The sequence below is a fragment of the Cucurbita moschata genome, unplaced genomic scaffold, assembly GCF_002738365.1.
Source record: "Cucurbita moschata cultivar Rifu unplaced genomic scaffold, Cmos_1.0 Cmo_Scf00074, whole genome shotgun sequence".
Lineage (NCBI taxonomy): Eukaryota > Viridiplantae > Streptophyta > Magnoliopsida > Cucurbitales > Cucurbitaceae > Cucurbita > Cucurbita moschata.
Window position 1 is genome coordinate 478,642 of NW_019268590.1, and position 23,898 is coordinate 502,539.

Below are 23,898 nucleotides of genomic sequence, written 5' to 3' on the forward strand. Positions count from 1 at the left end.
CCCGTTTTTTTCCCACTCGTTGAGTCGAAGAGTGAACCCCTAGCTCTTGTTCGTTTACTAATACTAAAAAGGGAGGCAGTTGAATTGAGGAAGTTCAAGTTAGCAGCTCAATTGGATCCCATATTCATATTCTCCACTCCTTGGGAAGTTAGGGATTCCATTTCACAAGGATAGCTTCAAGTTAGAGCTATATAGTAGGTTAGTTGTCAATTTCTACCCTTGATTTCTTAGTTGTTAAAGAAAGAGCATTTGATAGATCAGTTAGAGAATGCTTCTTGACCAAAAGGTCTGGTAGTTAGAGTTAGGAAAGCTAGGTTTCAAGGAAAGAGCCTTCGTGACCCATTTTTCTGTCATCATATGGAAGATTGGCCTTAGAAGGGATTCATTATCGATTTGAAGTATGTCACACTTCCCGTCCTAATTCAGCTAAGGTAGTAAAGTATGAAAGTAGAAAGCTAGTAAAGTCTTTCAAACAAATGTCATCGACTTTCCTAAAATTCAGACTAAGATTGAGTCCAGCTCTCTTCCGTGGTAAGATACTCTTTGATCTTATCCATTTTTAGCAGCTGAGTGATCTGTAGGCTCTGCCCGATAGCTTAGTGGGGTAGCAGCTGTTGATGACTAAGTAACCATTTAATTACCATTGGCCTAGAGCGCAGAAGGGAGAAAAGCCTAAGTCCCAACATAAAAGAACCTTGGGTCACTAAAGACCCTTCACTAATTCCTTGCAAAAAGCCCTGATTTACTATATTCTGGTAGGGCCTAGGATTTAGAAAGATATGAAAGTAGCGTGCTTCAAATCAAATTGTTGAGAGGCGGCCTAAGAGCAAGAAATCGATTAAGCAAGTAGCAAGTCATCTTTCTCTTTTGGTTGCAAGTCATATAATCTTCGTAAAAGACCTCAAAGACCTTTCTGTGAGATAGCAAGTAAGGGCTGACATATGACATATGAAGATTGAGTGGTACTCAAGATGTCAAGTCTCTACTTTAGCCCACTTCTACGGATCCTGTAGAGGCAAGAAGTTAGTCATAAGATAAGTAGGAGCTTCGAGATAGACTTAGACGTTAGTCCTGCGATTTAGAAAGTAGTCTTGATTCCCCGTGCTCAGTGAATTTGCTATTTCAAGGTCCCCGGCTCTTTGATTGAGAGGGACGTAAGGAAGAAGAAAAAAATGAGTTGAGGTTTCCATTTAATGAAGTGAAGGGGAGAGTGAAGACTGAGCAGGAAAGCACTACGAAGTCCATAAGGCAAGTCTAATTATAATTCATTGCAAGCCCTAAATGCATCTAAAGTCGTAAATTTAGTCAAAACCCTTTGATTCGATTCCTCTTAGGCTAACTCAGTCTAAAGTGATATATTCTTTTCTTTGTTTTGATTCCTCAGCGGAAAGATCATATTATCAGAGTAGGCCACTAACAGATAAATAGGCTTTTCAAGCAGTAGAATAAAATTGGATCCGTTCTGCCCTTCTCTTCTAGTTTCAATCTGTTATCTTATCCCGCAGAAGTAGCCCTCAAAGATGAAGTAGCAGTGGAATTACCATAAGTTTGATCCTGAGATAGGTAAGAAGTGAGAAATTCAAGACTTGGGGCCCTTTGGCCTTCATTTCTGGGTGACTAAAGAAGATTGAACCTAATCAGTCTGTCTAGTAGGAAGTTACAGGCTATTTCCTCCTATTCGATTCCTAGTCCCTCCAGAATCAATTATCTAGTCAAGGTAGTTGAAAGCAAGAGATGGAAAAGTCTACTCATCAGTTGCGAGGGAGCTAGTTGAATCAAACTCTCTTTCTTATTACCTCTGAACCGGAAGACTGAGCAAAAGAAGTTCGAAGAATGAAAGGTAGATTATGAGGAAGTTAGTCTGTTTATTTAGGTTAGATAAAGATAATTGCTTGCGACTGCCATTACGACTTTCTACAACAGTCTAATTGTCACTATTGCTCTTTCGAGTCTGCTAGAGTCCTGTTAATCGTAACGGGACACTGGAAGTAGTCTTTTTAGTTATTTTTTAGTAGGCCATGTCTGTCAGTCAATACGACTTGCTTTAAGGCCTTTACTTGCTTTTGAAGTAGGCTAAGTAATGTTTTCCAGTATCAAAGCTAGCCACATGACAAGGATCGGGTCTTGTAACAAGAGAATCCCTTCCGGAATATAAGGCTGTAGGCTCTACTCAATCATCATATCAAGACTGACTTCCTGCTTCAGACTTGGAGTTTCATCCGGCTGCTCTTTGGCTTTTCTGGGCTATTCACTATCAGCAAAGAGAGTCCACCTAGCTAAACGGATTCGATTATCAGGCATTCAGTCATCAGTAGCTTCTTCGATGAAAAGCCATCCTAATTCTGATGAAAAGAGGTTCATCCCTAACCTTTGAATGTGAAGCGATTAACAGGCTTTTTGAGGTTATTCATTCCCCGGGGTATTTGAATGGATTAAGAGGGCACATAGGAGATCCTTGTTCGAGGGTATTCATTCCCCCGGGTATTTGAATCAATTCTTGCTGCTTATTTCATGCTATCTTATAACATTTTTTTCCTACATTGCTTTCCAAACATTTTTCAAAACTTTCTCTACCATCATTTTTCAAAAACAGTTTTTTTTAGAACTTTATCTATAGGGTTTTTTTTAGAACTTTTATCTCTCTCCATTTTCTAAAAAAGAGTGGAGTTGAAAGTTTGGGCATATGTAGTCGGAGTTAACAGTGACCCAAATTTTAGTTGGCTGACTCACTTTATTGACAAGAGTGAGTACCACACATCACACTATAGAGTCCCAAATAAGTGCAATTGTGGCAACAAACAACCGCAACCTCGTAAAGACATCAGTTAAACCTTAAGATTCGAGAAAATTAAGTTTGAGAGAACCGTGAAGGATTACCGTCTACAACAAGGTAGTTCAAAATTTATCTTTATTTATTCATTTACTTTATGGAGTTGAAAGTTCATATATACTTTGTATACTAAATATATTCTTCCCTTTATCAAAATTTTAGTCCAATTTAAAAAATAAATATAAATTTTTGGAAACATTTTTTTTTAGTTTTTAAAATTTAATTTGATTTCTAAAATCATAGATAACAAATAAATAAATAAATAAACAAATAAGATAATTTATCCGTGAAATTAATATTTAAAATTGATTTAAAAAATATTAAAACTTGTGCAGGACCTTCTTCATAATAGAAAATTGTGGATTTTGTTCTTCTTTTTTATGATCTTTGACCAAAAAAAATCCTATTTAAATGGAATTAAGGTCTTTAAAAATTCTATTCCACAGGAATTTAAAAATTGACATATAAACACATCCACATGAATTGATTCAAACCCATTGTTCATCTTCATCTTCATGGGAATATGAATGAAAGTCGCGTGATGAACACGCGGCATAAAGAAGAAGAAAAGTCCACCAAAGCGAGGGATTGAAGTGTTCTAAAGAAGAAAATGATATGAAATTAGTATTAGTAAGCATGATGGAGGGGAGGGTGGGGCGAGGCTTCTCGGGGGCTTTGACCACACACCCGCTTGCCTATGCTCATGCTTATGCTTATGCCGCAGACTTCTTCCTCCTCTCTTTTGATTTTTGTAAGCTGCCTTCCCTGACTTTCCTCTCCACTCGCCTTTTCTCCCCTTCCCATTTCCCCTTTCTTCAATCGCTTCAACATCATCGCCTCTCCATACCCTTTTATTCTTTCACTAAACCGCCGGAGTTTCAATCTCCCTTTCTTCTACATCCATCTACGCTTCCCAATTCTTTCCTGGTTCGTCTTTTCCTCTAAGTTCCTACGTTTTTACCCCTTTTTCTATCTGGGTTTCTTATAGATCTTCAACACCACTTTACTGGACTTGATTTAGTGTTTCTTCTTTGTGTGTAATGATTGTGTTTGGGTGTCTTGTGGATGGAAATTGATTTTTTACAATATGGGTTTTGGTGATAGCTTCATAATTCTTCTTCTTCATGTGTTTGTTTAGATTTTCGATCTTTGAACTCTGTTGTTTAATGCCTATGGTGGATGGATTGGAGCTTCAAATTGATTGACATTTGTTTCGTTAGGGGTTTAGATTAAAATTGTGGACGCAGGACAAATATAGTTTGGTTTGTTTTTGTACACAATGGGTGGAGTTTGTTCAAGAACAAGAACCACTTCTGATGATATTGGTAGCAGTAACGGTGGTGGAGGGGTTGGTGATTCTAACAATGAGTTGGGCATGGTTCATCATACATATGGACTGCCCTCCAAACTTAGTGATTCCACCCCTGCTGTTGCTGTTGCTGATTCCATGAATAAGGCGTTACGAGAACCATTTTCGTTCCCGGAGGTGAATGCGGTGGTTCCATATGGATTGGACGATATCAACGATGGAATTCCTCGCTTATCTCGAACGTTATCTCAGAAATCTAGATCAACCAAGTCGAGACAAGCTGTTGCAAAGGTAATAGCACCCACATTTTGCTTGCAACTCTACAATGGAAGAGTTTAATAAATGAATTGCGTTTGTAATATTAGGTTTCAGAAATGAGCTCTCTTCTAGGCAGAGCTGGTACTGTTGGGCTAGGAAAGGCTGTTGATGTTTTGGATACACTTGGTAGTAGTGTGACAAGTTTGAACCTCGGTGGTGGTTTCACCTCAGGGGTGACAACAAAAGGGAACAAAATTTTAATCTTAGCTTTTGAAGTTGCCAACACCATTGTGAAGGGTTCTAGTCTAATGCAGTCGCTCTCAAAACGTAACATCAAAGTCTTGAAGGAGGAAATGCTTCCATCAGAAGGGGTCCAAAATTTAATATCAAGAGACATGGATGAACTCTTGAGAATTGCAGCAGCAGACAAGAGGTGTTGTTAGTTACTTCAATATACTATTTGGATCATTCTTTGAACTCAAAACTCTGAAAAATATTAATTCTCTCCTGTGAATTCTGGCAGAGAAGAACTGAAAGTTTTCACTTGTGAAGTGATTCGCTTCGGAAATCGTTGTAAAGATCCTCAATGGCATAATTTGCATCGCTATTTTGATAAGTAACGTCTGATGGAATCCTAGCCTCCCGTTTTCCTGGTTTCTATATTATAATAGTGTTCGATGTCGTGTTGTGTTTGATTATTGTATACTCAGGTTAGGTTCAGAAGTTACACCACAAAAGCAATTGAAGGAAGATGCTGAGGCAGTGATGCAGCAGTTGATGACATTTGTACAGTACACAGCCGTGAGTATATATCTATCTTTACTGTTGTGAAGTATGTTGCTTAAAAGACAACAAAATATTCTCTTTGTTTGCAGGAACTTTATCATGAGTTACAAGCCTTGGACAGATTTGAACAAGATTATCGGCGCAAGCTTCAAGAGGAGGATAGTTCGAACACGACGCAAAGAGGTAATTAGTGACTTCAATTATGTAGTGATGAAGCTGAATTTCTCCTAGTTTGATCACTTTGTTGCATATCACTTCGACATACAGGAGATAGCATTTCGATCTTAAAGGCGGAGTTAAAGAACCAAAAGAAGCATGTTAGAGGTTTGAAGAAGAGATCTCTCTGGTCCAGGATTCTCGAAGAGGTACCAAGTTCTGTTGTTTATACCTCATCATACCGTGTATGTCATTTGATGGATATTATGCGTGAATTCATTGGGAAGTTACCATCTCATGTACTTACAAATATGGAGTTATGGGAAGAGTAAGATAATATAATGAATGTATTCACAGGTGATGGAGAAGCTTGTGGACATAGTGCATTACTTATATTTGGAGATTCATGAAGCCTTCGGTAGTGTCGGTACGCATTTAAAACGTTGGATAACTTGTACATAATTTAGCAAATGCTTATTGGGTTATGGAGCCTGCTACTTATTTATAGCTTAGTCAACGGTTATATGGTAGATAGTTATATATAGTAGATGATTATATCTGTGGAGTTTGCGTGTGATGTCCCACATTGGTTGGGGAGGAGAACAAACCACCCTTTATAAGGGTGTGGAAACCTTCCCCTAGCAGACGCGTTTTAAAAGCCCAAAAAGGACAATATCTACTAGCGGTGGATCTAGGCCGTTACAAATGGTATCAGAGCCAGACACCGGACGATGTGTCAGCCTTCTCGCTGTTCCCCGAAGGGGGGTAGACACGAGGCGATGTTGCCAGTAAGGACGCTGGGCCCCGAAAGGGGTGGATTTGGTGACGGTCCCACATCGATTAAAGGAAGGAGTGTCAGCGAAGATGCTGAGCCCCGAAGCGGGGTGAATTGTGATGTCCCACATTGGTTGGGGAGGAGAACAAACCACCCTTTTTAAGGGTGTGGAAACCTTCCCCTAGCAAAGAGGACAATATCTGCTAGTGGTGGATCTAAGCCGTTACACTGCGGCTTATTTATAGCTTAGTCAACGGTTATATGGTAGATAGTTTTATACAGTAGATGATTATATCTGGTAAAGCTATATATATTAAAATGAATCATATATATCTCATCAAGCGAGCTTTGAAAATATACTTTTTGAAAATGTACTCTCTTCCTTCTCTGTATTCATTCTTAGTCTACATATCTTAAGTCATTAATAAAACCTTTAGCCAATATTTCTCTTTGCATTCTCTCTCCTATTCTTCATGTTCATCTTGATCGAGTATGTGCGTTTTTGTCCGATCCTAACATTCCTAGGGGATATTGAACGCTCAGCACTTTGTTCATTTTAGTATATTTTTGCACTTGGATGTTGTAGATGATGAAAAACCAGCCAAAGGTTCTCAGAATAGCCACAAAAAGTTAGGGACGGCTGGTCTCGCTTTGCATTATGCAAATATCGTTAGTCAAATCGATACACTTGTGAGTATCAGCTTCCAAATTCAAATTTTTTGCACGTTTTTGTTCCGAAAATATTCTGAATTAGCATACGTTCTTGAATCAGGTATCTCGTTCGAGTTCCGTACCTCCTAACACAAGGGATGCTTTATATCACGGACTACCTCCCAGTATAAAGTCGGCTTTACGCTTAAAACTACAGACGTTTCAGCCCAAAGAAGAGGTACTTGTGAATCTTACTAAAAACATTACTGATTATGATGTTTTGTTAGAACATATTAATTTTGTGGATTGGTTGTTGCAGCTTACAATTCCTCAAATCAAAGCCGAGATGGAGAAAACTTTGCATTGGCTTGTTCCCATTGCCAATAACACTACCAAGTACAACTGCTTCCCTTTGATATACAGCTTACAATTATTATTCTTGAGCTTCATACACATTCTTTTCTTCTTGTTCTTCAGGGCTCATCACGGTTTCGGTTGGGTTGGAGAATGGGCGAATTCCGGGTGGGTTATCGACATGCTATGCTGCTCTCTTATATTCCCCTATTTTTTTCTTTAACTTAATGGAAAAATCTGTTGTTTCAGGGCCGAAACAAACCGAAAGCCTTCTGGCCAGAGCGAGTTACTAAGGATCGAGACGCTCTATCATGCAGATAAAGAAAAAACGGAGTCCTACATCCTTGAACTGGTGTTATGGCTTCACCATCTGATCAGCCAAGCTAGAGCTTGTAATACTGGAATAAGGTCTCCTGTTAAATCACCAATTAGATCTCCGAACCAACGAACGATTCATTTATCGAACCAGAAATCAAATTCTCCATCCTCGACGTTGACGGTAGAAGACCAGGAAATGCTTCAATATGTGAGCAAAAGGAAACTTACCCCGGGAATAAGTAAGAGTCAGGAATTTGATTCAGCAAAAACCAGGTTAAGTAAGTACCATAGGCTAAGTAAAAGCAGCAACCATTCCCCAACCAATGAAACCAAGAAGGATCCGTCCACCCTTCGGAGGCCGAACTCCATCCCGATTATTGATTTTGACATCGACCGTATGAAAGCTTTGGATGTCATCGATAGAGTCGATAATATTGGAAGCTTTTCATAATCGGAGATCAAAGAGCAAGACTTGTTTTTTGGATATGAAAATATGTATGGATGATGGCATGTTTTGATGTGTAGTTGTAGAAATTGTGAGGGGGGGTTTTGTGATATTACTTTCTTACACTTCTGTGTATACAAATACTTTTATTATTTCATAATAATTCAAAGTTATTTACATCCCTTTTTCTATCTCATCGTATCAAATAGTTATATCATTTCATAAACATTTCGCACATATGAAGCATATGGCACGTGCAGAACCATGGAGCACGTGTCATCATACAAACATAAACTTCTAACCAAACATAAACTTCTAACCATACTCATAGTAAGGTCACTTACTTACTGAAGCTACTACGACTCCTTGATGCTAGTTTAACACTACTATCTGAAATTTAATTCTACCTAAGAATTCCATCATATTGTAAATGGGCACTCTAAACTACCTAAAAGGTAGGCATACTGACCTTAAATGTTTTTGCAGAGTTGAAACCAGTAAGAAGAGATCGTCTAAAGCCGTTAGAACATGTATTCTTCGACTAACTTTGTACCATTCAAATGGGATGATGAAATGAAGTAAGGGACCCTTTTATAGTAGAGGCCAACTCCCACTTCTCCCCGCTTAAGCAACATGGGACAAATTTCCCTTTCCTTTTCTTTTTTTCCCCTAATTTATTTTGGTTATTACATCATGCAACTTGGAGGCTATCCTAATCCAAGATGAGCTTATGATTAGCACTTGAATTTTAAGTAGCCAGGTTGCTACCTCAAGATAAATTTTATGACAACTCTCGATCATGATGCTACCTAAAACCAAGAAATAAGCTTCAATTAGCAATATGTTATCTTAAGGCTCAAAGTCAAACAAATAAATATTAGGTTAGCCTTTGATTTTCAAGTAATTAATATACTGCCTTAAGGACATAAATCAAGTCAAGCATGTTTACCACACGACCACGTCCTAAGGTACCCAAACTTGAGAATGACAAGACAATAAATTTTCTAGGTACCACTCAAGATACAAGAATCAAGAATAAGACTTTAGAACAAGAACCAAAGACAAGGACAAGAATAGGACAAGAAAAAGGGTGGTACCTACCATACATTAAGAATACGATTAAGACCTTATAAGTAGGCTACTTACTAAGCCTTTGTACTCACTCTAAGTTTTCTATGTTTTTAGGTAAACAAAGAGTTGGTCGAGGTCGGAAGCGGACTCTAGAGCAGGTGGCATATACAAGCCTTACCTGTCTACTCTTTATTTTGTATTTTAAACTACTTATGTTTTAAGTATCTTGTTTTTATTTTGCGAAAAAATTGTCTTCACACCATCAAGTCAAACTTAAGTTGCAGCTCGTGAAAGTCGGGTTGTGACAAGATGAGCTTTCCACTCGTTTGATGTCTCATTGTCTGTTTGCACATGGGGCCACATCCTTCTCTCTTCTTAATACAATTGTGACACATAGCAATTAAGCAAACAACACCCTTAAAGTATCAATTCAACTAAAATAGCGTGCTCAAAGATTATAATTAAGAGATAAAAGAACATTATATTATAAACGGAATATATAAAGAGAGTTGATATGAACCACAACCAAGGAATTTTCATACCTTAAGATCCAATTACAAGGACGAGAGCTAAGAAGTTACAACAAGCCTTGTACACTTATATTCAAGCTATGATGAGCACATCAAAGGAAATTCTAGAAGACGTTGGAGACTTTCCTTGTAACGACCCTAAATTTTCACCTATCTAGAGTCGCCACTAACGTCTCATGCTCATCTCTAATGCAGAATATAACTCTAAGAATGCTCATCTTTATTAGCGGAAAATTTTAAAGCTTCAGAATACGTTAAAACATTAGAAAACACTGCCAGACTTGCGTGTTTCAAACATTGTGCTGGAGTTCAAAATAAGATAAAACAATTATAAATTAAATAATTTAAATAAATGAAATGCAAACACCCTATCCTAACCAAGGCTAGGAATTTTAAATATGCAACTATCCTATGCACGTGCCACAGTCTCTGATCACGATGCCGCCATCAACCGTATATGGGTGCCTTGCCTTTACCTAAAAAACAATATGACACACGGCCTGAGTATTTTGAATATATACTCAATAAGTGACCACACTATAGGGGCCATGCTAATGCAAACATCATGAATTAAGAACCTATCTCTAATCATCTTAAGGGCGGCCTCTAGTCTCGAACAAATTGGATGTGTAGTACTTCCTTACACACGACTCACACGTGCGAGTGTGAATCTCCAGGGCGCTCGCACACCCCTTGAACCCTCTGGTCAAGCTAATCTGTAGCGACGTCCAGAGGTCAGCGGAACCCCATAGTGTCATGCTCCTCATGAACACCCTCATCTGTGTGCATTCGCACCTGTGCGCATTCGTGCTCATCATACGGTGCGCGTCCGCACTCATCATCTCTAGGGAAAGTAGCCCTATGCTTATGAACATACAATATGCGTGAGGTCCCTCCAAGTTCAATTATACATCTCTTCTGACACAACCCTCTAGTCTCATCTCTTGGTTACACTATGTAACACGTGCTCGCGGATATTAACATTTATATCATTTTCATACTCTTAGGGTTGTGTCCTATGTCGATCTAACGACATGATGCAATATGGCAAACAACATCATAAGGCATGTTCAACATGGAAGACATCATCATGTTAATAACATCGTCATGCATACATCATACTCATCATAGAAGTCATTAAGTGCATTAGATATAACATGTACGTCATGCATCGAAACATAAATAACGTACATTTAACATACATCACAACACAACATCATACTCATACATCATCATAATTCAAACAATCTTTAGCATATCCTATAGTAAGGCCACTTACTTGGTTGGCCTTGGTCGAAGTACTCCCTAATTAGCTAAATGTAAACTCCCGTTTCGTGAGAGCTATTTTCTACGTTGTCGGGGTTTGTTTCTTATTAGACCGTTTGCCACCTTCAATTAGTATTTCACAATTAATTTACCAATAATTCAATAAATGTGAAATACGGCTCTAAAATGGCCTCGAATACCTTAATTGGGGCTGAAAACAGGTCCGAAAGGGTCGAAACAGTGGAAACCAGGCTGGAAACAGGGGAGCCGAGTTAAACAGTCGCTGGGAGCCACCGAGCCAAGGGACCACCTGCGCCGCTGTGTGCCACGTTGCAGACGCAGAGTGTGCGGTAAGCGTCAGGTCGAGGCGCGAGTCACATTGCAGTTCGGGTCGGCTGCTGCAGAAGGCTACTAGGCTGGGCTGGTTGTTGGGCCTCGGTTTACTGGATTAGGCCGCAAGCGTTTGGGTTGCAGGTCGGTTCGATTGGACTGTGGGTCTGGTCTCAGGTCGGTTCAGCTGAACCGTGCCTCCTGGGCTGGATTGAGGTTTGGGCCGCTGTAGTTGGACTCGGTCGAAGGCAGAGGCTGAGGGGAAAGAAGTCGGGCTGCTCTACCGAGTTTTGGGTTTGGGAACCCAGATCCGTGGATCTCGTCTTCCTTACTCGACTTTGGCCGATTTTTTTACGCGTTTTCTCTCTCCTTTCCGCAACGTTTTCGTTGTCGATTTCGGTCCTCTTTCTTCCTTTTCCTCTCTGTTTGTCATCCTTCTTTCCTTCCTCGAAGTTTAGTGGCCCAAAAGTTCCTAAAACCACAGATCTAAGAACGTTTAGGAAAACCCAATTTTTCGACCTCGGTTACCGACGCCGGCGCTTACAAAAAGGCACAAAACATTCCCTGAGTTATTGTGCTTTCGTTAGGGATCATTCTCATGGTAGTAACTGAGCGTTTGGTGTCGGTTTTAGGGTGGTTTGGGGCTCGTCGGAGGAATTGGAAACTCGCCAACGTTATCCGAAATCTCTCTCTCTCGTATTTTCGTTCTTTTCTCTGTTTGCAGGTATTCTGATCAATTCTGGGAGTCGTGGGCTGAAGGTTGAGCGAGATGTGGTTGTCGCTTCGCGTGGGGTCTGCGAAACTTGGCACGAGTTTTCGGCGACTGAGTTTTTTTTCTTCTTTTTCTTTTTCTTTTTCTTTTTCTTTTTCCCGAGCATTACATCCCTTATATGTTGTGCAAAGTTGAGATTCAAGAAAGAGATGCATTAAATGCAATTTAAGTTGCATCTAATGAACTCAGCTAAATTTATGGAACTAATACAAGGATGACTTATAAACACATTTTACTCATTACACTATTTAATTATAATTTAAATATTTATTTGTCATAAGCTTAACAGAGGAGTTAAGGTTTTATTGTAACCCACATAGGTTACCATACTCCACCATTAACGGCCAAGGTGGTAAAGGCTATATAAATTTCTTTTCTTGGACTAGAGAGCTCACATTTTGAAATTAAAAAGAATAAAATTTCTATTTTTTTTTATCGTTGAGAGCTAAGATTTTCTTTACAAATTCTTATATTTAGAACTTGCATGCTAGAATAATGCAACTGTTATTAATAACAAAATTTGTGGTGTAATTCGAATCACAAGTGGTATTTCAAAGCTCACACCTTACAATTGAAATATAACCAACCTTAGAATAAACAACACAAATTCTAAATCTCGCTCGGAATATGACCATACATAAAAGCTCGCTCGAAATCAAGAGCAGAATCACCCGTTGCGGATTTAAATATAAGTAATTTAAAAAATGCATTTCAGTTTTTAGATTTATATATATATATTTCTTTATATGTAGTAGCCTTTAAATAATTTTAAATTTCTTTTTCTAACTAATATATTTTAGTTAATAATTTAATCTACCTGTATCCGAGATATAATTCGTAACCGATCAATAATTCTTCTCAACGGTCGTCTTTTCAAATATTCAAAATGCAAAACCACAGAAACCAATAACATCCGATCATCCCATCTCTTTCCTATCTCTCCCACAGGGCGCACACAAATTTTGAAACCATTTCCTCTCCTTCTCTCTCAAGAAACAAAATCGAAGAATCCCAGCTGGTTCTTCTTCAAAAATGGCGTACAGGGAAGAGGAAAAAATCCCAGTCTTTTCCGTCCTCAAGAACGGCGCGATTCTCAAGAACCTCTTCCTAGTCAACAATGTTACAGATCGAGAGAACGAGGAGACAATAGTTCTCGGACGACACCCAGATTGCAACATAATGCTTACTCATCCAAGCATTAGCAGATTCCATCTTCAAATCCATTTGAATCCCTCTTCGCACAAGGTTTTTGTTGTGGATTTATCATCAGGTAATTCTAAATTAATAATGCGATTTTCCGTTTCTTGCTCATTTCGTCGATTCTTGGGCTCTAATGGATTGTGGGTCTTGTTTAGTCCACGGAACGTGGGTTTCAGGGAAGAGGATTGAAGCAGGGGCTAGAGTGGAGATGAGGGAAGGGGATACTCTCAGTGTTGGTGGCTCCAGCAGAGTTTATAAGCTTCATTGGGTTCCTTTGAGAGATGCTTATGATTTTGAATGTCCTAAAGAAAATAAGGAAGAGGAACTTGCAATTATAGACGAGAAGGCCGTGGAGGATTGCGAGGTAATGTCTGCCTGTAAGGTGTTTGTGAAAATGTTTCTGGGTACTTCGAACATTTAATAGGTAACTGAGGTCTAAGATTATGTAATAAATCCCTAAATTTCATTTTCGCATTCCTTATGTGCCTGTCATAACTTTTTTTTAGTGAGACACAAAATTGAAACTTTATGAAATTATTAGGAAAAGTTCATATAAATACATCAAACTTGAAAGTCATTTAACTTTTTTTTAACTTACAAAGACATGGTTTGATATTACATAGAAGAATGGAGTTAGTTTGTTTAAATTTGAAGTGTGTTCTCTTGTTCTTATTAAATGGATTGTTCTACAGAAGGAGATCTCATTATCAGATGAAAATAAAGAAACTGTGGAGGATTCAGTTTCTGATTCTATTGTGCCTTTATATTCTGATGAGAGTTGGAACATGGAGTTGATAAAGGAAGTCAGTGTAGCACCTCCATCTGGAGAAGTTGAAGGCATGGTTGTGTCTTCTGTCAATGAATGTGGAAAGGAGGAAACTAGTTTGTTTAGCATACCATTTGGAAATGAACTGAAAAGCTTGGAAATGAGCCTTCAATCCCCTTGTCTGCCTCTTTCAGCTGATAATCTGTCTTTTAATGTTGAAAACATTATCATGTCTTCAATCTTTGATAGTGAAACCGAGAGTTCCTCTTGTAATATGTTTGAGTGGGAGGAAACTAATTCAAACATTTTGCCTGTGGTTGATGTTATTACCACTTCAGAGAATGGATATCAACAATTAGACAATGAAAAGGAGAGCCTGCAACCCCCTTCCATGTCTGTTTGTAAAGGGAATGTTTCTGATATTGAAGACACTTCAATAGAAATGAGAGCTCATCTAGAAATGAGTTTGAACATCTACGAGAGCTCATCTAGAAATGAGTTTGAACAGATAGAAATTAGTAATGTAGCTGTGGTTGATGATGAGAAGCCTCAACCATTCGACATTGAAAGTCGACAAGTTCTTGCAGAGAGGAATTCATCCTCGAACGTTGGGGATGTTGTAGAAATCCAATATGTAGCACCAGATCAAGAAGTAAAATCAGAAACTGCCACAGAAAAGAATGAGTTCATGGAGGAACGTGAGCTGCTGCATCCTCTAGAAGACAATCACTCTTCAATTAGCACAGAACAATGCCTTCAGGACATGGAAATGCTAAGCAAAAGCCAAGCTGAAATTGGGGAAGATTATGTAGATAAAAGAAATGAAGAGTTATATACTGCAAGACTAGAAACATTTGAACCGAGCGAAAGTGTAGCAGAGAAAGATTATGAACATAAGGAACTCTCAGAGCCCAGTTTTTTACCTTGTGCAACAGACCTTGTTGACGTTGTTGAGGTTTGCTCAAAGATTGCAGTTAAGAAAGAAATCCAGACATTACATGAAAATGTAGAAGCAACTTCGCCCACAAGATCAGAGAACGTATCAGCCATGGGAGGAAGCATTTGGTTAAGAAGAGGTAGACCAACTGGTTTTCCTCGAGTTGAAATAGGAGCGAGTCGAGAAAATCGAGCAGGGACTTCATTAATGGATGAAATGAGTTCTGAGATAACAGGAGATGAAACAGTGACAAATACTCTTCTCTCTGATTTGGGTGGGGAGGAGGAAGAAGAAATGTTTACTCCAGACAAGGAGAATTTCACACCAAACACACTTTTGATGAAATCATTGAACAAGAAGGCTACCATAGAAAGCAGTGGGGATTCCTTCAGGTCATCCAAGTCCCAAACATCAATGTTCAAGTCTAGACATAATGTGAAACAAGAAGAAGAGCTAAGTGAAGAATCAGACAAAGAGAACCAAACTCCCAGAGCTCTCCAAGAACAAAAACTGGCAAAACAAATCTCTAAGAATAGGAAGTTTGGAAAGGAAAAGTTATTGATAAAGAGAGGAGGAATGGAACGGGCACCGTTCCAATCATTGCAGTTGAATTTGGCCGAAAAGAAGAGACCGGAGGCTACTTCTGCCAGAAAGAGTAATATAGCTATGTCGACAGGGGCCATGAAGGTCAGTTTATCAAATATTTCTCACATGTTTGTAAATGATTCTATAAAGAACATAAGCTTAGTAAGTGTTTCTTTGCAGAAAAAACTCACAGTAGAAGGGAAGAAGCGTTGGACTATGGTTGTGGACATCAATTCTCTTCTGAACAAGGAATCAATGAAGTCACTACAGCGTTTACAAGGTCTCCAAGGGACACATTTGATCGTTCCGCGAATTGGTAACGAGTTCGACAAGTTTACACTTTTTTCTGTGTGATCAAAGCTGTCTAATGTTCTTATGATTAATATAATCAATTCTTATTGGAATCAGTCATAAGGGAGCTGGATTGCTTGAGACGACACGGTCGCCTCTTCCGGAAAACAACAGAGGCAGCTTCAGTTCTTGAATGGATTGAAGATTGCATGGTGAAAACAAGATGGTGGATTGATGTTGAGAGTTGGGAAGAAGGCAGGCCTGCTGCAACACCTCCGGCTACTCCTCAAGCTCCATACACTGAGGAGAGCAGTGAGAGTTTGCTGTGGAGGACATCAAGCAAAATCCAGTCCATTGCTGCACAGCGAAGTTTGATGGAAGCTCTTTCACCAACTCCAGAAGATCATATCCTTGACTGTGCTCTTCACGCTAGGAGGAGGGCAGTGAATCATGGACAACTTGTTGTGTTAAGCGATGATGTGACCCTGAAAATAAAAGCCATGGCTGAGGTACTCTACTATCTCTATACCAGGGTTAGATTGTGATATCCCTCACATTGGTTGGGGAGGAGAACGAAACACCCTTTATAAGGGTGTGGAAACCTTCCCTTAGTAGACGCGTTTTAAAGCCTGGAGGGGGGAAGCCTGAAAGAGAAATCTCAAAAAGGACAATATCTGCTAGCGGTAGGCTTGGGCTGTTACACATAGCTACAAACATATTGAATTTTGTTGTTTTGTAGGGACTAATTTGTGAAACGGCCAAAGAATTCAGGGAAAGTTTAGTGAATCCATTTTCAGAGAGATTCTTGTGGGCTGATAGCTCTCCAAGGGGACTTACTTGGTCTTGCCCTGATGATGTTGTCTTGAGGGAACGGTACGATCGATGCTCGTCGAGGTCGTCGAAAGGGTCCGAGGGAGCCAAGGGCCTGAAGCTCATTTTGCTTCACAACTCCCATTATGGAGTGTCCAGATAAGAGATTTCTGTTATCTCTTGTAACAACAGACTCTGTTTTGCACACTCTCGGAAACTGCTGGTTTTTTAGTAAATTTTGCAATCAATATGGAATTATATACAGTTTAGTAACATACTAAATTCTAAGGAGGGAAAGATATTTTACTTTTAAACTTTTAAAAGTACGACTTGAGGCTTCCATTTTTTGACCGTTGGTGCTTGTTTTTAAAACAGTTATTCTTGTTTATGTCCAAATCACTTGAAGTTCTAGTTATTGGTTCAGTTATCCCACATTGATCATCTCCTTGGAATGCGATCGACATCAAGTCCTTAAAGGCTCCTACTTATGACACAAGGGAATGAACTCTTTATCGATATAGCAAAAACATTTGGAACGGTTTTGATTTTATTAAACATTAAAAGAAAACAATAAATATGAGGACAAAAGTTCTACCTTTGCAGAAATGGTAGCTTGCAACCCTCCTTGAATTATTTCAAGGACGTAGAAGTTCTTCCACATTCCACAAATTTTTTCTTATTATGACTCGAACATAAGATCAAGACTCGTGAGAACCTCTTTTAAAAGAAAATCTTGAAGGATAGGAGTAGGAGAGAATTCTCCCTGGGAGAAAATGTAAGAGATCAATATGACATTTTGGTTCAACCTAAAGGTACTATTTACGGTTACTCTTACAGAATTTTTGTCAAATAATATATTTAAATATCTATTATATTAGGATATAATATCTTATTATATTTAAATATTATAATATATCCAAATATATATTAAACTAATTTCTTATTCAAACTTCAAATATATATTTTTTATTTAATGTATCTCATCTGCATTTAAAATATCTAATATATTAAATATCTAATTTCTTGGTGTTTCTAGAGCTAGCAGGAGACCTTATGAAGCCATCGATAAGCTCAAATAATACAATTATCATTTATTAAATATATGTCACTCCACTAAAGGTAGAGATGCACTTTTATGCATTGAATGACAATTTAATGACAATTTAGGTTGATTGCTATAATCATTACAAACAACTCATACGTCTAAATCAAAAATTCGTTTTACCTCTGTAATTATATCTTTCACCCTAAGTACATTGATTCTCTGATGAACAATTTATTTATGATCCAATCATAAACAAGTTCTTCTCAGGCTAGGGAGGGTGATGCTCCATTATTCAAGTCCCAAAATCAGCATCGAATAGAACAACTCATCTACTTTCCTTATATCGAAAGAAGTGAATTTCATCTCATGATATTATGTTTCCCGCTCCATATTTGGTCAAGTCCCCACAATGGTAAACATATTGAATCAGCTACAAGAGTCATTCTCACCCATACAAACCAAAGGATAAGTACTCACAGGCAGAAGTTCATAACTCACTCAGGATTAAGATCGAGTCTCTACAAATCATCATGTGAAATATTAATCTTCTCAATTAAAGAATTATAAAGAGAGATTAAATATTTCTTGGTCAAGTTTATACAAACTCATTGTATAGGATACCTCCACTCACATGTCTCTACATGAATTATTTGTATTAAATCATTTGTAACAATTATTATAGTATAGTGGTAAGTATTGTTGACGGTCATAATCCCCAATTTCTTTTGAGAGATTAGTTGTTGTATTTATTCTTCAATTTCAATTGACCTAACTATGAAGTTTCTATCGACCTTGGTGGAGGATATCTAGGTTACTAAGAGATTTTTATTTGTTGTATTTATTCTTCAATTTCTATCAACTGGACTATGAGGTTGGTAGAGGATAGCTTGGTTACTAAGAGATTTTTGGCAAGCCAAAATGAACATATCATTTAATCCCGCTAGGAGATATTTAGAAAACCTAAATCAACAGGTCGTTGTAGTATAGTGGTAAGTATTTTTGTGGTGTAGGCGACACATCATTCAAATTTCTGCCCTATCAACTTTCAATGGTAGGTTAGTGGCCTACTATGGTGGTGGTGGGTGACAAAGAATTAGGGCTCAATTATGAAGAAAGAGCCTGAGAAACGGCTACCACATCTAAGGAAGACAGTAGGCGCGCAAATTACCCAATCTTGACATAGGGAGGGAGTACAATCTAAATCTCTTAACGAGGATCAATTGGAGGATAAGTCTGGTGCCAGCAACCGTGGTACCTAGTTGATCTTGCGAGTAGTCATATGCTTGTCTAAATAATTAAGTTAGGCATGTGTAAGTACGAGCTAATTCAGATGGTGAAACTATGAATGACTCATTAAATTAGTTATAGTTTGTTTGATGGTATTTGCTACTCGGATAACTGTAGTAATTCTAGTACGTGCTCCAAACTGTGGGTGACCCAGATTTGATCTTCGACAACAGCATTCTATATTTGATCGAGAGATATCATAGTTAGTCGATATGAAATATTTGCTATATTTATTCTTTGATTGGAAGGTAGTTAGTTGAACTTGGATTTTTGGCAAGCCAGGTGATTCAGGTTCAATCCCTGATTTCTTTTTAGAGAATATTTTTTATATTTATTCTTCAATTTTTATCGGCCGACCAGACTATAAGGTTGGTGGAGAATAGCTATGTTAGCCAAAATGAACATGTTATTTGATTCCGACAATCGGTTTGAATTTTTATTTTCATTTTTATATAATCAATAAGTTGTTGTAGTATAGCGGTAAGTATTCTTACATGTCATGCTGGTGACCGGGTTTGATTCTCGACAATGGCATCGTTTTTATAAAATCTTAAAAATAGCCGATTGACTCGAAGATTTTTGGCATGTTAAAATTACTCAATCATTGTGGTACAGTGGTAAGTATTCTTGATTATCACACAGTTGATTTGAGTTTCACCTCATCATTGGACATAATTGCCGCTCAGACCAAAAATCTCAAACCCAACACGAACGATGGCGAGGCATGCAAAGGAATAACCAAGCTATCTTGGTTTTTTATTTTTTTTTTATTTTTTTATTTTTATGTGTCGTCATTGAGGATGTAAATTCTGAAGAAAAAATAACACCGAAAAACTCACGATTTCAAGTGCATTAAGATATGATATGATATGTTTGATGATATGATACATGATATAGTATGATATGACTGATGATATAATACATATTATGATATGGTATGTTGAAGGATATATTATTTGCATGATATGATATAACACGATGTATGACATGAATGACACATAGTGAAGATGTTTTGACATGATAACAATCTCGAAATATGTTTTAAATGCTATGTTATAAAATGATATGATATGAAGAAAAATGGAAGGGGTTGTCTTACCTGACTTAATTAATGTGAAAAATGTCGGACCTCATGCATTATTATATGTCACATTCATCGAGAGATTTTTTCCCTTATGAGTATAGATGGGTACATTATGAGAAAAAAAAAATAATCATCATGTTTAACATGAACATGATGTTACGACGGTCACTACTCCTATCGGATGTCCGCAATGCTAGTCTGATCAAAAAAGGGCCGACGAGGTGTGCGAACCGACTGGTGAGTCTATCTTCGTACGTACGGGCCCTGTGTAGAAAAATGAAATAAGTATGAAAGTTCTTGTGGGTCGTCCTAGGAAGAAAATAATAGTTTTTTTAAAATAAAAAAAAATTTTAATTTTTGAATTATGGGAGGTTGAAAATAATGCAGACACAAGGATTAAAGCAAAATAATTCATTTAGGGGCTGAGGAAGCTACAGAAGTACACCATGTTGCAATTTTACAGAAAGCCAAAGGGGCTAAGGAAATATTATTCATTCAAGGTTATTACAGCTTGACTCTGCGCCAGATTTTTGGTTGTAATTGCTAGATGTCGGGATAAGGAACGAAAACGCATTCTCTGCGTTCTCGAATGGTGGTCGAGGAAACTCGTGATAGCCACCAAAATTACACGGATCGAAGTTCAATGGCGAGAAATATGTAAGAGGATCATCAACACCACCTTTTGCATCTGCTGCTGCTATGGTTTCAACTGAACTTCCTCCCGAAGCAATCGACCCGAAACTGAAATTTATACTCCCGAGCTTATTCGCTGTTTCGTAGCGTTCTCCTCGATCACAGGACATGGCTGTTCCCTTGGATTCTTCGAGAGGAATTGCAGGAGTGTGGCCTTGGAAGAGAGCAATGTGTCCAAACAGCTTGTCTTTCCTAGAGAAAGTAGTCCCACAAGAACACAGCCACTTATCTTTCCCACAGTGCTTTTCGTGTGTTTTGAGATCAGCAATTACTGAGAACTTCTTGGAGTTGCATTTGCTGCAAGTGAAGCTTTTGTCACAGTGAGTTCTCTTGTAATGGTTTTTAACACACAGAATAGTTTTTAGAGGCTGAAACTTCTTATGATCCTTGTTCCGTTTGCACCCGGTGAAGGGGCACGAGTACCTCTTAATCAGCATCGTCTCATAACTCGCTTCTTTGTTCGGCTTTGCAAGAGCAGCAGCGGTTTTGTATTCGTCACCGTGACCCCTCATATGCATTCGTAAATTTGCATCCCTCTTGAACCCTTTTCCACATATTGCACAGAAGTGAGTGTGAGGTGCTAGGATCTCTTCTTTTTCTAGTTGCAATATTTCATATGAACCTGGGGGGAGGTTCTCGCTTTCGTCTGCGTCTTCTTCATCCTTTGATTCGTGTTCTTCAATCCGTTCCTTCCCATACTTGCTACTCTCGTCTACTTGGGTTGGAACCTCGGGAAGTTTAGTTCCATCACCATGTTGCGACTGAACAACGCCATTATTCGTCCCAGATTCAGATGCAAAAAGAACCCTGTCGAGTGGCGGCTCCAGCTGCCCGACCAGAGGAACAGCTGCAGAAAAGTTATGCTTTACAGAAGGAAGCAGACTACCTGCTGTTGAGATTAACTGAACAATAATTGAAGTTAGATCAGCAGTTATCAGCTGCTGTTGCTGAACTACGAGTTCATCTGGCCTCCCCAACACTTGGCTCCTCCGGCCAATGATCAAATGCACAAGTTCCTGAAGCTGATGAACCTTCTGCTCAAGAAAAGACAGATTACTTAGCATCGCTCTTGGGTCCCAATCTTGAACCTTACTGCCTAGAATTGCTGCATTCATCTGATCACTATCTTTATTCAGGATTCCAATTTGTTGATTCGAGCTACGCGTTAAGGATGCCTTCGATTCAGTCTGTTCTTCATATTCTTGAAAGGGCTGGTCCATAGCATAGTCTAAAATGGAAGTATCTACCCATTTCTGTTCAGGTTGCTGGGCATCAATATTAGGAAACGATGAAGATTTTGTCCAAACTTCAGAACTACACAAACTATCTTCCGGATCCATCTTCAAAGATTCAGTACTGTTTGACTTGGATCTACAACGAGTTTCAAACAAATTCTCCAACTCAGTTGAAAGAAGGCCAAAGCAATCAGTTTCAACAACTTATTTTGAGCACAGAAGAGTTCAAGTTCATAATTCAGAAAGAAAGTCAACTGGCTCGAAAAGAGGAAAATACACAAAATATGAATCTCGTAGTCAAATCCCTAAATTGAGCCCTAATCCACTTCATTCCATTGATTAATCCCTTCAAACATTCAACATATACTCCACTTTCAAATCTAAATCAACAATACAAATCATACTTTCCAGATTAATGTTGACGAAAAACAAACAAACAAACAATCAGACACTTGCAAACATCTTGTCTCTCTTTCAATCATCCCCAAACATCATCATAAACTCCAAATTAATTCCATCTCAATCAACCAACACATAGAACGAAAACACCGATAAACAGAATTCAAACGAAATCAAGAGAATCCAATCCAAACAAGCGCGATTGCTAAAATCCAGAAGAAGGCATGAGAAGAATTACCGATTTACCGATTCGCGATTGTTTCTGAGACCCGTTAGAAGTTGAATCAATCTGCTCCAAAAACAAAAACAAAAACAGAGAGAGAGAGGGAGAGATAGAGGAAGCGAAAGTGAAGTGGGTTATAATTAAAGAGGAGGAAGAGCAGCCTGTGATGACTTTCTGGGGTCTGGGCTTCCAAAATGGAATGCTGAGATGGGGGTGGGGGATCGGTCAACCCCAGGAATCAGGGCCGTGGAGTGGAGGATTGAAGAACGAGAGCCGTGGATTGGTGGGATTTTGAGTGGATTTGGAAGCAGGGGATTAGAGGAAGAGGGAAGAAGACAAGAAGGGAGGGAAATGGGACCCATCCAAGTTGAATGATTCTTCTCCATTGGAGTGAAGAATGGAGAGTGTGTTGAAATTGGAACCTAAAAAGGAAGGGAAATGGGTTGGGAATCATAACCGGGGAAGGTTCAGACCGAGTGGGAGCTCTTTGAACCACGGTCATAATATTTCTCTACTAGGAAGGCTCGTTAGCGTTTCTCTAGGCTTGACCATTGTAGTATATGCATATGCATATGTGAAAATCAATAGAGAAAAATAATGAAAATGATATCATTGTAGACACGTTTATATACAACATGTATAGAAATAGATGCATGAGGTCCCACGTTAAAATCATGGTTTATCATGACTTAAATTCTTTACTAGATATGGATACGTATTGGTTCATCATGGTGTCACACAAGATGGAAACATGGTCATATCGACATAGCAATCATATCATAATCGTTTATTTAGATATCAAAACGTAAATAAAAATATATGAATAGGGTCACGGGATGCAACTTAACCCGTAGGAGTTCCAATAATAACTTGTTCCTCATATGCTAATCCTAACATATTGTTCCTAGGTTATCACAACTCGATTTTATAGGTTTGACACTTCGTCTGTGATAAAAAAGACAAAAGACCAAAAGTAAATTAAAGAAAAAGTAAAATAAAATAAAGGGTAGAAATATGGTGAATTTAAATAAAAATAAAGACAAACAACAACATTAAAAAAAATGAAATCAAATTAGAAGACGATGTCGATGTTGTTCAAATTTATTATAAAGGAGAAAATGAGATTGAGATAAAATTATAGAATGAAATACAAAAGACTCAATATACAAAGAAGGATTGACGTTTTGGAATGACCCCCTTTGTGATCGCGTATTTCTCAAACGCCCCCAACCAACTCGACTAGCAGCTTGCAAACACCTGAAAAAGAAGGAAAATGGATGGGTACAAAAAAGAAGTCTTGAGTCGTTTCTACCCTCAATAGAAGTACTCACCCTAAGCCATCTACTTATGTAGTCCTAGTGATAATGATCACGATGTTTAAAATGTTCCAAGTGCATCTATTACACGATCCAAGGCAAAGAAGATTCAACAAGAATTCATTTTTCATCTACTGGATAGGTTCTGTTCAATCATTATTGCATGTGTTATAAGC

The 23,898-nt window shown here is 38.4% G+C and overlaps 3 protein-coding genes across 10 annotated transcripts; 2 read left to right on the top strand and 1 right to left on the bottom strand.

The window, feature by feature from the left end:
- Positions 1-3,343: 3,343 nt before the first annotated feature.
- Positions 3,344-8,068, top strand: LOC111438383. 6 transcript variants are annotated; one of them, XM_023076286.1, is made up of 13 exons: positions 3,344-3,757; positions 3,969-4,430; positions 4,505-4,830; positions 4,921-5,013; positions 5,108-5,198; positions 5,273-5,366; positions 5,451-5,548; positions 5,697-5,766; positions 6,701-6,804; positions 6,887-7,003; positions 7,085-7,161; positions 7,243-7,287; positions 7,369-8,068. In XM_023076286.1, the coding sequence occupies exons 2-13, from the start codon at positions 4,110-4,112 to the stop codon at positions 7,886-7,888; spliced, it is 1,956 nt and encodes a 651-aa protein (XP_022932054.1). In that variant the 5' UTR covers positions 3,344-3,757; positions 3,969-4,109; the 3' UTR covers positions 7,889-8,068. The 6 variants fall into 6 exon arrangements, with proteins under 6 accessions (XP_022932054.1, XP_022932053.1, XP_022932055.1 ...); XM_023076285.1 differs by having other exon boundaries at positions 4,051-4,430; XM_023076287.1 differs by having other exon boundaries at positions 4,059-4,430.
- A 4,702-nt stretch (positions 8,069-12,770) lies between these two features.
- LOC111438377 (FHA domain-containing protein PS1) lies at positions 12,771-16,696 on the top strand. Of its 2 annotated transcripts, XM_023076269.1 has the most exons (7): positions 12,771-13,121; positions 13,207-13,415; positions 13,744-14,823; positions 14,857-15,441; positions 15,520-15,655; positions 15,748-16,139; positions 16,370-16,696. In XM_023076269.1, the coding sequence occupies exons 1-7, from the start codon at positions 12,884-12,886 to the stop codon at positions 16,601-16,603; spliced, it is 2,874 nt and encodes a 957-aa protein (XP_022932037.1). In that variant the 5' UTR covers positions 12,771-12,883; the 3' UTR covers positions 16,604-16,696. The 2 variants fall into 2 exon arrangements, with proteins under 2 accessions (XP_022932037.1, XP_022932036.1); XM_023076268.1 differs by having other exon boundaries at positions 13,744-15,441.
- Positions 16,697-20,252: 3,556 nt separating this feature from the next.
- LOC111438414 (protein SENSITIVE TO PROTON RHIZOTOXICITY 1) lies at positions 20,253-22,775 on the bottom strand. 2 transcript variants are annotated; one of them, XM_023076325.1, is made up of 2 exons: positions 22,430-22,775; positions 20,253-21,920 (listed from the first exon to the last, which is right to left on the bottom strand). In XM_023076325.1, exon 2 carries the CDS (start codon positions 21,887-21,889, stop codon positions 20,348-20,350), a length of 1,542 nt encoding a protein of 513 aa, XP_022932093.1. In that variant the 5' UTR covers positions 21,890-21,920; positions 22,430-22,775; the 3' UTR covers positions 20,253-20,347. The 2 variants fall into 2 exon arrangements, with proteins under 2 accessions (XP_022932093.1, XP_022932092.1); XM_023076324.1 differs by having other exon boundaries at positions 22,422-22,774.
- Positions 22,776-23,898: the final 1,123 nt, after the last annotated feature.